The 17,821-nt window shown below is 41.1% G+C and overlaps 1 protein-coding gene across 1 annotated transcript; it reads right to left on the reverse strand.

Annotated features, from left to right (window-relative positions):
- Positions 1-4,123: 4,123 nt before the first annotated feature.
- On the reverse strand, positions 4,124-13,216 carry LOC139644624 (plasma membrane calcium-transporting ATPase 2-like; the record flags this gene model as incomplete). Its single annotated transcript, XM_071520060.1, has 10 exons — positions 4,124-4,435; positions 7,833-7,925; positions 9,084-9,266; positions 9,646-9,753; positions 9,859-10,070; positions 10,426-10,639; positions 11,499-11,690; positions 12,412-12,518; positions 12,809-12,896; positions 13,037-13,216. Coding segments are annotated over 10 exons (1,689 nt in total), but the record flags the coding sequence as incomplete, so codon positions are not given.
- Positions 13,217-17,821: the final 4,605 nt, after the last annotated feature.

The raw sequence follows: 17,821 nt of genomic DNA on the forward strand, positions 1-17,821 counted from the left end.
CATTCGGTCTCTGTCTCCCTGGGGAAAACAGAATGGTCTTGTCATAATTTTTGTAAAGTCAAAAAAGACACACACACACACACACACACACACACAAACACACCAGTTCTGTACTAACCTTCTTTAGCATGTTGCAGGCATCAGCAATGCAAGCACTGAAAAGAAATTTGCCATGTTGATCATATTGCTCTGCCCCCTCCCTAGCACCTCAGATGAGTTGGCTGCAAATATGTGACAACCATAGGATTCATATACAGTATATGGTCACAATGCCTTGAATAAGATGAGATGCCCAACATGCTAAAATCAAGGTAGAATAAAGGAAAAAGTTACAGAGCAGAATTGTGTCAATAGCTCAGTTTGACAACGAAACTGTAAACATACCTGAGACACTATAGAGAAACAATCAAAGTCATACACATCACTGGTTGGGGAAGTACAACCAATCAGAACAGGACATGTCACACGGGCCAGGACACACCAATCTGGGTCATGCTGCTCTGGGAGATTTATTTAGTGCTTTTTCATTTTTTGTTTTATTATGTTTTTCACTTGCGCTCCTGTCAGGAGTGTGGTAAATGGGACAGTCAAGCAGCAAGAGTCACAGTTCATCATCATTGTCATCATCATCGTTATCATCATCATCATCAGTATCATCATCATCAACATCACCGCCATCACCTTCATCATCATCCTCTTCATAATATTATCATTATCATAATTTTCATAATCATATAACTTTTTCCTCAAGCTAGAAAATAATTTACATCACATTGTTTTACTGACTTTTGAGACCACAAACATTCCGGCAACACACTCAAGGATAAGGGTGGGTAACAATCAGAAAAGCATGACGTTTTGCATAGTATTAAATGAACAAAGACATTGAGTTCTTTATTTACAATTATTGTATAGATAAAAAAAATATCATAAAAACAAGATGAATGAACACTTAATCACTTACCCATAAATGGCTAAGAATGCCAAAAGTTATCTGTTGGCATTTCTCTTTTTCTTTGTTCCACAAACTGCATGCTGCTAAATACAGTACATCGAGGCAGGTGAGAGTATATTGCAAGAAGTATCATTGATATCATTATTATCATCATCGTCATCATCATCTCTATCATCACCATCATCATCGTTGTCATCATCATTATCGTCATCATCAACATAATTATTGGTTGTTACAACACGTGTTGTCATTTTGATGTAATCACGGTGTTTGACGTGTGCCTGACAGGAGCTGCGATTGGTTACATACAGCCAAACAGCTGCGTTGGCAGTATGACTTGTGGTGCATGATGGTAGGTGTAGTCAGGAAGAGTTCCTGTTTCACACCGGTCCACATGGAGTTTCTGTCCTCAATAGACTCATTGCTCTATTTACAAAGAATACTCTTAACTTGGTGTCTCTGCATCCTCTTAAAGCTGAATGTCCTCCTGGATGTAAAAGTGGTTTGAGAATGTTGGCTGAAGTCTTTTTTTTTTTTTTTTGGAAAATGTTTTGTTGTTGTTGTTGTTGTTTTTTTGCTTTTTGTTTTTTTTTTGTTGTTTTTTACAGAGAAACAAAGAAATTGTCAAGTTAAAACATTTTAAAGGAAAAAAATCAACAGCTTCTAAGCAGAACATCAGAATCCAGACTGTATTTCAACTTAAATAAAAGAGATTTTATTCAAATGGTCCATGTTGCTTTTTCAACACGCCTGAGCTGACTGGTAAAGCTTGTGCACCCTCTCCAGATGGACAGATCGACTGGGAAATGACAGAGGAGGAGGATATAAAAAAAGATAGAACTGCTTGGATAAATGATTGTTTATATTATGTGTAGTATTGTATACGATTTTTAAAAGTAGAAAAGTCTTCAATTGGTTCAAGTTGCATAATGAGCCTATCACGTCATGCTGGCCACTGACTCCAATTACAATTAATTATAGAAATAACAACGATAGTACAGGGTAGTTAAGTGGCCTTGTCCTTCTGGGTGCAGTAAGACTGGGTAAATGTGCCTTCTGTATGTAGCTTCTCTCTGGTAATGTCTGGTTGGTCAAAGCACAATAAATAGATTACAACTAGTGAGTACAGTTGAGATGCTAGAGTACTGTATATTCTGTGACGGCAGGAAGACAAGCTTGGTTAAAACACACAAAAGCACATCTAGAATTACACCACAGAGTTTTTCATTCATAACCAGATAGTGCAGAAAAGGATCATCTTTTTTATATAGAAAAAGAGTCAAAGCAACATTCCATTTTTGTTGTCATTTTTTTTCTATTTTGTCTTTTTTTAGATGTTCAAAATGCCAACAGCTTTGTGGGGCTGTATGTTTCTCTCTTTTAGAAGAAGAGAAAAAAATTAAACCAAAAAAAAAAGAAAAAAGAAACAAAAAACAAACAAAACAAAACAAAAAAGAACAATCAACACAATATATCCCAAAAATTTCAACACAAATGTTTGATTTTCATACAGATAAGCCAAATATAACTTAGTTTGCAAATTTCTAATATGACTCGATTGCAGCCTTTGATGGTCACACGTATCTTAAAACATCAAGTCCTTTGAACAAGCAAATTTATCTAGAACACAGTTCACTGTAAAGGTCCTGATATCAGCCTTTGACTCAAGCCCTGACCCCAGGCCAGAGCTGAAGCACAGAATAAAAAAAAACAGAAAGGAGAGAAAAAGTAGTGAAAGAAAGAATGAAATATACCCCCTCTGTCACAAAAAGAAGGCCTCCGTTTGGAAAACCAAAGGCAAGCCGCTCCAACTTGATCCCAACAATCATATAGAATAATACTAAGATTCCACATTTACTAGGTATCCCATTATATTTTGGTTTCTTTTTGTTTGTTAATCCTCTAAAAATATCTACAATATTTGACAAGATAGCAGGCAAGTTCCAGCACATGGTTTTTCAGTAATAACACACCAATAGAGCTCTGGTCCATCTAAGCACATCTGAGCTGTGAGCTTCTCCACCCCCTTTCTAGAAACCAGGAAGTATATCTCTACGAGGTTGTAAACAAATTACATTCTCTTTAAGACATAAATAAGTCAAAGTATTTTGAGCCATTGAAGCAGGAACAAGGCAACATGCCGACAAACAAAGATAAACTCTCTCTAAATATATTTATATATTTATAGAATATATCCCATAAATGCTATCATCATCATTATTATTATGGGTTCCTCTTTTCCGACAGGTGCAAAACTACTGTGCAAGTTGAGCCCTACCACCTCAATACACATTTCCTTTTATGGATGAAATAAATCTTTACAGTTGGGTACATGTACATGCCACACAGAGGGAACTTGCAGGCCAAGAACTCAGAGAAGCTGTCTTTAAAATAGCAGTCCGCCACATGGCCTAGCCCATCAAAACCAAAGAATTCCAATAAAATTAAAACCCTTTTAAATAAAAACTTGGGTAATGTACATTCATGCGGGAGCAATAATAATAATAACAATAATAATAATAATCATAATCAGAATAATAACAATGTTTTTCAATTTAATTTAAACTATTATCAATATTGACAATGTTATTGTTGAGGAGGGGGAGTGTAAGGGGAGTTAAAAGTCTGTCCTGTTTTTCGATTTACTCCTCGGCAATTTCTCCCTCCTCATCGTCCTCCTCCTCTTCCTCGCTCTGCTGCCACTAATGACACAGTCCATACATATGTCCAGTCAGTGGCACGCGTATACATGCTCACACACATATAGTCACACACACCACCACCGCCACCATACACACACAACCACAAAAGCAGCATGGCTGTGTAGGTTTTGTGGTTTTGTTGCGCTTTTTTGATTGTAAATAGTATTTTTTTTTTCCACCTTGTCATATTACTTTTTGATTCTCTCCATTCAGAGGAGTGGAGAGCTTGAAGAGCTCAAGGATAGGGGATGGATGGACATTTTGCCATGGGGCCAGTCCTGGGTGGGTGGATGGGAGGCTGGAAGATGAGGACTGAAGTGGAGGGGATAGAGGTTTGGGGCGATCAGGTTAAGAGTTAAGGTTACAGTTAAAGGTCTAGGGGATCGGAGGAAGTGCCCCCAGACTGCAAGTTAGAGGTTAAGGATAGGAAAAACATTAGCGGTTAGGGCTACGGTTAGGGTTAGGGTTAGAGGCTGGTCTCCAGGCTGTGCAGAGGGCTCGCGGGGCTGGAGGAGGCAGCTGATTTACTGGTGTCGATGGTTAGATTGATGCCGCTGTCGATGGCGTTGTTGTTCTTGTTGGGGGACGAGGGCTGGCTGGAGTACTTCCTCCTCCTCCGGGCAGAATCCTCGTCCGTGTCGTCGATGAGGGGGATGTTGGGCGTGGAGTCTTCTATCCTAAACTCGGGGTGCGTCATGAAGTTGTGGATGGATGTTCTGGAATCGGGTTTTTCCAGGCCTTCGTAGAGGGAGCTACGGAATGCATTCACAACACGGATCTGTCGTAAAAGGGAGGAAAGAGAAGGAAAGAGTGAGCGATCGTGTTAGAGACAGGATGGAAGGGTTGGAGGGACCCTTGGGATGAGAGAAAAGAGGGGGGAGAGAGGAAGGGGCAGAGGGGAAGGAAGTAAGGAACCTCTCATTTGAGGAGGGATATTGAACAGGAAGAGGGGAAGAAGGAGAAGAAGGTGAAGGAGGAGCAGCAGGAGAGAAGGCAACTGCAGTCTGTGTTCTGCTTTCACAAGATGACTACAGTTCACAACTCACTCAATTGGCGTGCATTAAGAAAAACCGTGAGAAACACAATCATAAAAAAACACAAAAAAAAAAAAGGTCAAAATAATATGTTTCAAGAAAATAAATACCAATGCAACACAAACGCTCGTTGTAAGTATACGCTTTAGTCCAATGTGCTGTATACCTAGAAACAAGCCACGTTAATAAATGGAATGCTCACAGAAAAATTAAAGGAGAATAACACATGCAAGTTTGAAGAGGTCTGGTGGACGAGGTCAGTAAAAAGGAAGGAGGTTAGATCTGAGAGATCCAATCAGGTGGTTTAAACTTCAGAGGGTACCAGAGCACGGTCTGGGACAATATCCACACAGACTCTGAATGGATCACACACGTACACACACAGAGAGCACAGGGTGGGTAAAGCATGGTCCCAAACAGGGCAATGGAGACAGTCAAACTCAAGTCTGGATTTGACACAGGCATTTTAGTGTAAAACTGACAACAAAACAACACAACAAAAAAACAAAAAAACAAGTGGCATTTAGACCATAAGCTTACAGCAGGTGAGATATGTTGAACATGTAAACAAGAGGTAAACACAAACTACATGCAACAAGACAACAGGACAGTGGTGATGAGCTGGTGATGGCTGGAGAGGACACAGGCACACAGACTTGCTGAGACAAAACGTATGGAAGAGAATAATGAAAATAAAGAGTATTATTGTCAGAGGTCTGACAGTCAAAGCACGTTCTCAACTCCATGCACATCTAAGTAAACACTCAAGTATAGGCCCCAAAGAAATATGTGACCCTTCAGTGAGAAAATACAAAGTTCAATCAGTTCCTTCAATTATTAGAATATGGGAAAGCATTTTTTTTTTGCCAAAATCCCAAGGTCTATGTGTAAAATATAATCAGATGTTGGAATTTGGAATCTACACATGATTGGATTCCTTTGTTTTGCATTTTGGTAGGAATCCTTTGATGCCTAAAAAAAAATCTTACTAAATTTTTACACAAAATTTAACTGTGTCATCAACTGGCAAAAAGTGTATCATATCATTGAGGTTGGGTCTAAAATGTTGATGTTGACAGTACTGAACTATTTCTGATAAGTTATTCTATGTATTACTTAAATCTTTTATCTTGTTATTAAGCCAAAACTTAGCATTAAGTGAAAACATGATTAATCAACCATAAAATGATCAAATCACTCATTATAAGTTTGCCTATGTGGTTCAACATTTTATCCTCATCCTACAGAATTACATGACCTAACAACTATTGAAAATTAAGTGAAGATGCAATAACTGTCTTCAAATGTTTCCAGATGTTTTATTTCCAATGTTTTATTCTTGGCCACATGTGCAACAATTTATTAATGAGCAGACACATAAATATTTTGAATCCAAATTGTTTCCAACTGGCCCAAAATGGTTTCGATCCAAAAATATGCAAAAAATATAGCCATTACTGGCAGTTTGCACTCATAAGTAATACCCACTTGTATTATTATATACAACAATTAATAATAATTAGTTATTAGGCATTGTTATTATGCGCTGTAGAGCAGTTAACTACTAAACTTACAATAGGGTATGTTGACAGTGCAGAAAAATGGCAATGTCTTTAAAAAGTCTGGTCATATTGTATTACTGCTACTGTAATATGGGAGGATTTCAAACACAAAACAAACAAAAATCAAAAAAACAAAATAAAGATTGGAGGGGCCTGTCTGGATGAGGGCATGTGACAAGATGTCTGACAAATAACATTGATGGGGTGCCAGAGAAGGAAGGGAGGGGGTGCATTTACGGTGCTGCTGCTGCAGAAGGTCTACATCTGTAACTATGGCAACGAGACAGTCAACTACACCGACAGCATGAAGCAACGAGACGGGATGGATTATTGGAATTGCTTTATGGTGATTCTCCTGTCCCCTCCATTCCTCTCCCCGCACCCTAAACAGGGTTGTGCATCTTACTTTCATCAAACAGATCACACAAAGACTAAATGGAGACAGAGAGAAAGACAGAGTGGAAGAGAGAGAGGGAGAGAGAGAGAGATACAGAGAGAGAGAGAGAGAGAGAGAGAGAGATAGAGAGAGAGAGAGAGAGACGTGGCGATGGACTACAGCAGTAAGTAGAGATAGAGTCTCCACTCATAGGTCATCTCTAGCTGTGACAAAATGTCATGGTGCCAACTTGTGGGTTGATTTTAGTTGCACCATTTGGTATCCCCATTTGAATTAGAATGGACGCTTGCTAGGAAACTTGCAAAGTGGCCATAGTGGGGTTCTCTGGCCCACATAGCCTCTTTCATTCCTTGTTGTCTTTGGAGATGATCTGTCAGTTGGAGAATATATAAAACAACAGCCCTATCAAACCCATCTAGGCTGATGTTGAAGTCCAGTTTACCCTGGTCCAGGCAAGCCTTCCCTGCATCTGGTTACCATGGCTGTACATTGTGACTCAGTTCAGCTCAATTCAGTGTGATTTGACTCAACAGTAACAACCTGACACGGTACAAAATAAGAGAACATTGTGGCTTATACTTGAATGTTTACCCAGTCCTTTAGTGAGTTGGTTGGAATTAGTTCACATCAATTTCTGTCAAGACATAAAAATGGAGGGATTGGGGAATGGGATGGGGGGGGGGAGGATGAGGAGAGGGAGACAAACTCACAACCTGAAATGTCACGCCGTGGGTATCACCCTTAGTCCTGCGCTCCTAGCACTCTGGGGAAACAAACACACATTCACCAATGAGAGGACAGTACACCCAAGCGTGGGAGGAGTTATCAAGATGAATTTGAAATCCAGTATGAACAGCAAAAAAGACAGAAAGAGAGAAAATGAAAAAGCAGATAGCCAGAGAGAAAAAAAGAAGAATCTTCAGAGATGCCAACCCCAGCATATACACAGTGGCGGTGGTTTATAATAAACCATACCATGTGAGGAGAAAAAATTACTTTGTCAGCTTTGTTTTATCAATTCATGACAGGGTGGCATCCCTGAAGTACAGAGAGCAGAGAAGCAGACTGACAGAGTTCTGACTCACGGCCAGTAGTGGGAGGAGCAGTAGCAGCAGTAGTGCTTGTAGGAGAGGAAAGGGCATTGGACAAGGACACGTGACTAGGACTAGAAACATTGGTTACATCCTGGTTCTGGCTGGTGGTGGATGATTGGCGTCTCAGAGCCCCCGCCCCCTGAAAGGACGTGCCACTCTTGAAGGTGTTGACTACTTCGATCTGTGGAAGGAGAGCAGGACAGAAGAGGACAAATGGCTGCTCAGAGAGACAGACACCAAATGGCAACACAGGTTGACTGGCTGGGTGATTTTGGTGGTAAGGGAGTACAAAGTATAGGGATGTGTCTCAATCATGACACGATGGGGGGGGGGGAGAGACAGCTAAAGGTCAGGGTGTAGTTTCCCCTCAACAAAATGGTTAAATGTATTATTTAAGTTAAACAGCTGACTAGCCAATGAAGTTAAAGTTTTATGATATAGAGATGCAGCCATTTAAATGTTGTGGCATCTTGCCTCAGCGTACTTCAATAAATACCAATTGGCAGCCTCTCTAGCCAGTCCATCAGCATGCCATAATCTACCCGCACTGTCTCTGTATTTGTTTGGCTGCCTCTGTATGGTGCTGGTCCATGGTACTATGTCGTGGGATAGCTTCACCCTGGACCATCAATGACACATGGGTGAGATGAAATCATTAGACACCCAACTCCAATCCAAGAGGTGAAACTGTCTCGAATATCACAGTGACAATGGTCTGGAAAGTTCATCAGAGTGCGCTCCAGCCAGTAACTATTTCCAGTTGTGTTAAACCCCGGGGTTTGAGTGTTGATCTTCCACAGGTCCACGTTGATATTCACGTCACTCCAGCATGCAAGAGGTGCATCTTCATGTACCTGAGCAGGTCACCTTAAGATAAAACAACTTTAAGACTGTTACTGACTACCACAGACACCCCTGCATGTAACGGCATCATCTAACATTCGTCTCAGGTGTAAGCATGGCAAAGTCTGAGGAGCAGCCACTTCCCAAACTGAAAATTGATTATTTGACAAAGACAGACATACAGCATCACAAAAAAGCCATGTCAGAATCAAAACAATATATCCGTATAGGGTTATCCGTTCATTGCTACTTAATGAGCTACACCAAAACCTCTCAATTCCATTATAAAGGAATGATACATGGGCTGTGTTTTCCTCTGTTCTGTCTCCCTAAGATTATGATTAAGATTATTTGAATAAAACTACATCTTGTTTTTTTGGGTTTTTTTTAGTTCTCAAGTGTCTATCGTGTCAGCTTCTTCCACACCCACTCTAAACAGTTGGCTCCAGTAGAAATAAAATCCCTCTTTGGACCCGTGCCCTTCCCATGTTCTCACCTGAGTCTGGATGCGGTTCAGTCCTCTGAACCAGAGGATCTGTCCTCTCCTCAGCTCCCTTTCTGCGTGGTCGATCTCCTCATTTTCTTCGTTCATGTCCTCTTCTGGTAGCTCATCTTTCTGACTTAACTGTCCCGCCCCCCGCAGGAAACGCAACCTGCTATTGGGTATGGTGGCTATCACCTGACCCACAGAGAAGACAGAACATTGGCTCAAAAAGTGAGTTACAGTAAAAAGTACACAGCAGAGTTAGAAAGAGAGAGAGAGAGAGAGAGAGAGAGAGAGAGAGAGAGAGAGAGAGAGAGAGAGAGAGAGAGAGAGAGAGAGAGAGAGATAGAGAAAGAGAGACAAAACAGAAAGCTAGAATGAAAGCAAAAAACAAGCAAGAGAGGAAAAAAGAAAAATGATGACAGACAGATAGACAGATAGACAGACAGACAGACAGATAGATAGACAGATAGATAGATAGATAGATAGATAGACCGACAGATAGATAGATAGACAGACAGATAGATAGACAGAGAGACAGACAGAGAGACAGACAGATGGATGTGTATATTACCTGGCCCCAGACTAGCTCTCCCAGCCCCAGGAAAACACACCACATCCACTTTTCCAGGTCCAGAGGCTGACAGCTGAATGGCTTCCCTCCAAACTGCACAATAACAATCTATACAAACCAAGCACAAGTCAGTCTTATAAAGTAAGTGAGACTTATAAAAAACTATACTAAAAATAAAAAAATCATAAAATGAACAGATTTGTATCTGCTTACCTGGACAGCAAAGGTGCCAAACACGATGGAGCAGAAGATGGGGTTCCTGAAAATGCCATCAAAGACGTTCCTCTCTCCGTGGATTTTGCGGGCGTTTATCTCATTGAAGAGCTGCATCATGACGAAGGTGTTGAAGATGATGGTGTAGTGCTCAGATGGAGGTGAGTGGAGAGGAGCGTTGCGGCCGCTGTCTATGTCAAAGATCTGCTCACCTGCAGGCGGAAAAAATAAGTCACTTTAGTTGATGTTATTAACTTGGATGATCAATGATCTTCTTATCAATATACTGGTTTCCCAGTGTGTCTTGGGTACATTAATTGTATATATAAAGTACATATACGGTACAACTCTGACTATAAATATATATATGAGGTATGGAGTAAAGCAAGTCAGACTCCAACAGCAGCTCTCTTTATGTGACTTTGATAACTGGTGTGCCTTGAACATTTTGGCTCTTTCAGAAGTGTGCTGCATCATTAAAAAGCAGAACTACTGGAGTACAACTGAATAAAAGCGCAGTACAATAAAGTGAAGCAAACTCAGGCAAAGCAAAAGTACGCCGCGTACCAACAAAGAGCAGCGTGAAGATGATGACTAGCTGGTAGACTCCGTGTCCGAGGATGTTCTTTGTCATGGTGCTGGAGATGAGGGGCTTGTTGCGACCGTACGGCTTCCTCCTCAGCAAAGACTCTGTGGGAGGCTCCGTCGCCAGAGCCAGGGATGCAAAGGTATCCATGATCAGGTTCACCCAGAGCATCTGCACTGCCTTCAGGGGAGAGTCCTGGGGAAAAGCAAATATCATTGGATTTAAAACCCCCTAACTCCAACACACGCACATACACATCTACAGTAACAGCATCTAATCTATAGCCAAACTGGGATATTAGGAATTGGGGAAAGAAAATCTCAAATTATAATCATTTTATCTTGGAAAAATGCCATTTGAATTGAATGTTGGGTAACACTTTACATTAGGGAACACATGAATTTTAGTAGTGTATTGATTCATTATTAGTCATTACAAACCACTTATTAGCACCTTATTCTGCACTATTGTATTCTACAAGTATAATAATAATAATAATAACTTTATTTGTATAGCACTTTTCATACAGACTCTGCAGCTCAAAGTGCTTTGACAGTTCAGCACACCCATATCACAAAAATGAATAGTTCGGCACAACCATATCACAACCATGTATAGCCCATTAACTATGGGTTTTCCCTCAATAGCCTCCTAATTAGTGTTTATAGCAAGTTGTTGTACATGAATTGGGCTCTTAGTATGCTTTGCTCAGTTTGGGGCTTATAAGGTGCTAGTATCACATATTATTGAGGGAAAATTATTAAACTATTGAGGGAAAACACATAGTTAATAGTTAATATGTGTTCCCTAATCTAAAGTGTTACCGAATGTTCTTGTTCATTGTTGTTGACTTGATTTTTATACTTTATCCTTGTTTTTTGTTTTTTTCTATATCATAAGACCAACATGGCTGATGTGCACACACATACAATCACATGTGCATACACACACACACACACACACACACACACACACACACACACACACACACACACACACACACACACACACAGACACACAACATCATGTACACACACATAGATGTCCTTCTGACCTGTGTGATGCAGGCGCCAGTGAAAGCCACTATGACGGCCACAACGTTGACAGTGAGCTGGAACTGGAGAAACTTGGAGATGCTGTCGTAGACGTTCCTTCCCCACATCACCGCCTTGACGATGCTGCTGAAGTTATCATCAGTCAGAATGATGTCTGACGCCTCCTTAGCCACATCTGTACCAGCAATACCCTGGAAGAGCACAGAGAGGGGCGATCAGTATGAGATTAGGGTATAATATTCCACAGTCCGCAGCCTAGGTCTACCCATATAACTGCCATCATGTTAAAAAATATTATTTTAGCTACTCATGAAGTTATTCTGTTAGTTCTTTCATATCTCTCTCCCTCTCTTTCTCTTTCTCTCTCTCTCTCTCTCCCTCTCTCACACACACGCACATACGTATACACACACACACACTCACACACTAGCGAGCCTTACTGAAATAGATAACATAAAAAAGTAATTTTAACTCTGAAGGTTGAATCTGGTGAGGGGAATGGAAACAGAGAAGGGAGAGCAACAGTCAAAGAGCCAAGAGGAAATGTACACTATCAACAAGAACAAAAACAGCAAATCTTAACAAAATTAAATAAAGCACTGCTTTATGATTTGAGGAATTTCATTATATCTTGTACTGTATTCATCTGAATAGTTTACTGCAGGGAGATTGTGTGGCCATAGAAATCCACTAGGGGGAGCTCCTGATCTGTACAGCTGGAGGCAGAGTGTCTGAGAAGAGGACAGTAACACTGCAGATGCAAAGAAGAAAGCTATCTGTAAATGCTGAGTAAGAAGAAAGAAAGAAAGACAGAGTGAAAGAAAGAAAGAGAAAGAAAGAAAGAAAGAAAGAAAGAAAGAAAGAAAGAAAGAGAAGAAAGAAAGAAAGAAAATTAAAAAGAGGGCTGCTTACCATGGCGAAGCCGACATCAGCCTTCTTTAGGGCAGGTCCATCATTGGTCCCATCTCCTGTCACTGCCACCACCTGCCTCTGGTCTACCGTGGTGCTGTCAATGATACCTGTCACATGCACACACACACACACACACACACACACACACACATACACAGCAACACACAAGCACACACATTGAATATAACAGCTGCATGAGGGTATGTAACACAGACTCCATTTTATTTATTTTTTCAGTAAAATATGATACACTTGATCATGATAATATCAGCTCTTTACTGCCTGTGGCAAACCTATGAAAATTACAGGAAGTGCTTGATATATGTGTGCATGGGTGTGTTGGAGTACAATACCCAAACAAGTTCAGTTTCACTTTAGGAGAGAGCAGAAGGCTGACCTTTGACAAGAGTGTGTTTGTCGGTTGGGGAGGACCTGGCCAGGACTCGGAGTTTAGGCCAAACCTTGTCGATACGCTCCTGCTCCACCTGAACACACACACAGATACACAAACAGAAGGACAGATGGTCACGGTTTAGGCTTAGAGAGACGTTTCTGCAGAAGAAGAAGCACCCATCACTCGACTCTCCTCCCCCACCCTCTCACTCTCTCGCTCACTCTCACTTACCTCTCCCTTCTCATTGCGGATCCTCCTGTTGAACTCTTTGCCGTCGATGCAGAGGAAGTCCTCTCCGGGGTGGATGATCCCACACTTGATAGCGATGGCCCTGGCTGTGTTTATGTTGTCTCCCGTCACCATGCGCACCGTGATGCCCGCACGCTGGCACTTCTGGATGGCGTCGGGCACCTAAGGAGGCGCAAAATGATTTGGTACTGCACACATGCATTTACGTAGATTTAATCAACAACAACTGATTAGTGCAGTGAGTCTCAACCTTTTTCATATCAAAGACTCCTAATTTAGTTCACATTAGAACCACAGACGCCCATTTGATGCAATTTTGTCTTTTGGACCCAAATCTGAGAATATTTTCGTTAGATATGATTTTGTCCAGAATTCCATGATTATCTGTATTGTAGGTAGAGAGATAACAGTGAAACTATGATCAAAATAGTCATTCTTCTACATTCTCTAATTGTGTAATTAAATGTAAATCTTGTAAGTGAAATAATGCTTAAGTTTAACAATTCATCAGTTTGCTGGGGACCCCCTGGAACCCCCTCAAGGACCCCTGGTGGTCCCCGGACCCCACGTTGAGAACCACTGGATTAGTGCACACATGCGGTACATGTGAATGTCACATACACATAAATTTAGTAATAACACACTAACAATACTGCAACCCCCATCAGCCAAAATACACACACACACGCACACACACAAATATACATGAAAATCTGATTCCATCACATTCCTACAAAGTTGCCATCACTGCCGCCAAAACTTTTGGATTAAACTAAATTATACTTTGCCTCCCTAATCTGTTTTCTAATAACGGGATGTATAATATGTATAGTAAAACATCTTATCTGAGCTGTTTCCCCCAGACAGTGCTATTAGATTATCTGGGAGATAGATGGATTGATCCATGGTAGAACAAGCTAGCGGAAGCAGAGCATTAATTCAGAACGCGGTCTCCTTCCTGGCAAAGGTCAATGTGGGCGAGCACTGCTCTCCAAACCCACACATTTACTTATGTGTGCATACACACTCAAAGTAACACACATTAATTTGCGCACACACACACACACCGGCCAGGCAGTAGTGCACTCACACTCACACACACACACACACACAGGCAGAAATGTGCATACACTCACACATACACAGACCCATCGGCACAAAAATGCATATGGCACATATACATACATATAGGAGCCTAACATGCCTGCACCCACACTCACACACACACACACACACACACACACACACACACACATACAGTACACAGGATGGAACACCACATGAATCCACCACCGCAATGTGTACGCATACATTACACTGCCAAAGCAAGCTGTTCATGCATGCGCACAGAGTTACCAACTCATTTAAAGAGTGAGGGGGCGGACTACTAAGTGAAATCTATATAGTGAGGGAGGGCAGTGATGGTCAGCTCTTTAATGAGCTGAGAGGGAAAACAAACAGAAACAGATACAACCTCATCCTACTTTTAATCTTACATCTTATAATTATAGGCCTCCTCACATTAACTGCTAAAACTCCGGCTCAGCTGAACGTCCTCTAAAGATTTCAGTGTGTAGCTTAAAAGATTAAAAGTACATTGCTTTCAGAAAGTATTCAAATTATTGTAGATATCTCTAGAGATAACTTAAGGTAGTAAGGATATTAAAACAAATTTGGATGCACCTTAATTCAGTGTCGCTGCAAAGGGGTTGAATAACTATTGACTCAAAAAAAAAAAGAAATGTAAATAAAATTGTACATCAGTGACAAATAATCAATTTTAATTCAGACTAACACCACAAGATGTGAAAAGTCAAGGGGGTTGAGAACTTCCTGAAGGCAATGTAAATAAATAATGGCAACAACCACAACTATCCACTTATAGATCTATTTACATCAGTAATAATACATGTGCTAAGTTGGAATTGAGTTAATTGGAAACAGCTACAGATACTGTAGAACAGCAGACACAAACTACATTATTCCTTCAGTAATCATATTATGTGTAACATGGTCTGAGAAGGTAAACAAGCACTTACAGTAGATACAGTAACAAGGAGAGCTAATTATCACATCTAGACCCTGACCCAATCAATGCTCAAGATATCACTTTCCCATCTGTCTGTCTGTCTCTCTGTCTGTCTTTCCTGCAGTCTGTTTGACTCTTGGCCTCTCCTTTCCCTTGGACTCTCTCTGCTCTAGTTGACTGGTCATCCGAGAGAGGAGGAGGAGGAGAGAAGAGGAGAGGAGAAAGGAGGAGTGGAGACTTATTAAAAATACAGTCTGGCCTGCCAGAGGTGGAGGGTAGGAGGCTAGTAGGTGAGACTGCAGAACAAGGCTCTAATGTCTCTAATATGGATGTGGTTACACTCTCGTTTTTCTCCCTTTCTCTCCCTATCGCCTCTTTCTCTTCCTGTGTCTGTCTCCCGTTCTCACCACCCCCCACCCCCGAGGCCCGTCGTCCCTGTACCATGAATCAGATTTTGATTCTGTCTCTTTTTCTCTTTCCCTCCCTCCTTCCCTCTCTCTCTCTCTCTGTCTCTCTCTCTCCCTCTCTCTCTCTGGGGCAACCCTGCGGAGCTGCCGGTTGCTAAAAGATCATCTCATTCCGGAAGATGAAATTAGCGGCTAATAAACAAACCAAAAACATGTTTACCAGTCTGCATGACCTTTTAGACGGAGGGAAAGTCATCAGATTTCCAATATTAGCAAATATTAGCTACCGCCGCACTAACAGGCCTGGGAAGATGTTGCCGGAAAGCACTAATGTTCGGTGCCCTGCTTTTACACCTGGGCTATTGAAAATGTCAGATGTTAAGTGACATGCTGCGGCGGAAGACAAAGGAAATGACGCAAACTGCCAGGCTTTTCTCCAGTTTGTGTCTGGCCTTTATGCTGATACAGCAGCGTGCATCGTTTTGACCATTCTGGAGGTGGGCAGCTCATCTCTTTCTCAAGGCAGCTTGTGTTACGTGGCGATAAGAGTACAGCAATGCAATAGAAGCCATTTTTAATACCTAAGGTTTAACGTGATTGTCCTGGATTGATAGATCACAGGCACATCATAGCTTTTACAAGGCACAGACTACTTTTATTTTTTTCTCCATATTTGTTTGTGTTCTGGGAGCTTTTTCTCAGGATGGCATTCTGTAACTTACTCTGAAACACGACAACCTCAAATGCTCCGATACAACAGGGGATTCTTGTTAGCTTATTTGGTTGTTCATAAGATTGTTTGCTTATTCATTTTGAGGAGGATGGGATCTATTTTTCCCTTCTCTCTGTAGTTTTTTTTTTTCGTATCTAGGTCTGTTCAGATGCTTACATAACTGGGCCTCAGAGAGAGAGAGAGAGAGGGAGAGAGAGAGAAGAGAGAGGAGAGAGAAGAGAGAGAGAGGGATAGGGATAGGGACAGAGAGTCAAAAGAAAAAGACCAAACAGAAAGGTGAAATAGTCAAAGGTATGGAGAGAGAGATGGAGAAGGAGAGGGAGAAAACAAATGACAGGGAGAGGTAGAATGAGAGACATGGGGGAGAGTGAGGAGGAGGAGAGGGAATGGAAAAAGATGAAAGGAGGAAGTTGAATAATGCAGTAGTTAGTTTCCCGTCTTCCTGTACGTGTGGAGGAGCTGTCAAGTGAGGTCAGTTTTCCTACTGTACACGGATACTTCTCTCCAGCCCGGGCTCCACTTTCTCTCCCCCATTCACACTACCCCTTTCCTTTAAAAGTGAAAATCCATTTTAAAACAAGTGAGCTGCTCGAGAAAAGAATGACCAGAATGGTCCAGAATGAGATACTGGGGAAAAAGTAACACCTACTTTGACAAGATAATTGAAACCCAAATTATTAAAACAAGTGGTGTTACTTTATAATGCAAGTTAAGTATAAGAAATATCAAAAGTTTTCCCCCAAAATGTATACATAGTGGTTTGGAAATTAACTCTTCAAATATTGTTATAATTGTCCAAGATCACAACTAACAACTCTAACTAAAACTAGGCCTCCACCTCAGAAGGCGTGTGATGTGTTCAGTGTCTGCAGTTCTCTACAGTAGACACTTCTATACAGTAGGTGTTTAAAATCGTCACACTGAATTACAATAAACAGTTCACATACACTCTCCTCCCTCTACAACTACACCTGCCTGAAGCCATCTCTTGCTGCTTCAGCTTTTCTTTTTCTTTTCAGCTCTTCTGTGAATTTCATTCTCACGTTTTTGCTCCTTCTCGTTAAACCATACTCTGTATCTTTACATGGGGCAAAAAAAAACAAGCCTATAGACCCATTTTGTGACCACAGTTTAAGAAATATTACACTGTTGTACATCTTCTATCTCCGGTGTAAATCAACAACAAACTATATGCTGTTTTTCAAACCTTTGTACATAGTCTGCTGTCATGCTGAGGTACTTAACCATCATTTATTCTCGTTCTTATCACTTTGATATGGCATGCACACCATCTTCACACACGGCACATCCTTGCTGTGTTTGAAATAACAAGCCCACCCTCAAGCTTATCTACTTTCTGTTTTGAACCCAGTGTTGACGTAAAGGCTGTAATTGACTTCAGTGTCTGTCATTTCTAGGTTGTCTCTCGGTCAACTGTCTCTGATGTATGATGATGAATTGTATCTTCTTTTTCAGATAGTTGCCACCTCTCCTGTATAACTGCAGCTGTATTTATTGTGTTTAATTCGTAGATACTGTACTGTATGTGCTACCATGGGTATCCTCACAAAAGTAGGTACTAAAACTATAAGTGTGAG

The sequence above is a fragment of the Centroberyx affinis genome, unplaced genomic scaffold (genome assembly GCF_046629955.1).
Source record: "Centroberyx affinis isolate AG114_WGS23_722 - 3 ecotype Tasmania unplaced genomic scaffold, CSIRO-AGI_Caff_v1 ptg000763l_1, whole genome shotgun sequence".
NCBI classification, from domain to species: domain Eukaryota; kingdom Metazoa; phylum Chordata; class Actinopteri; order Beryciformes; family Berycidae; genus Centroberyx; species Centroberyx affinis.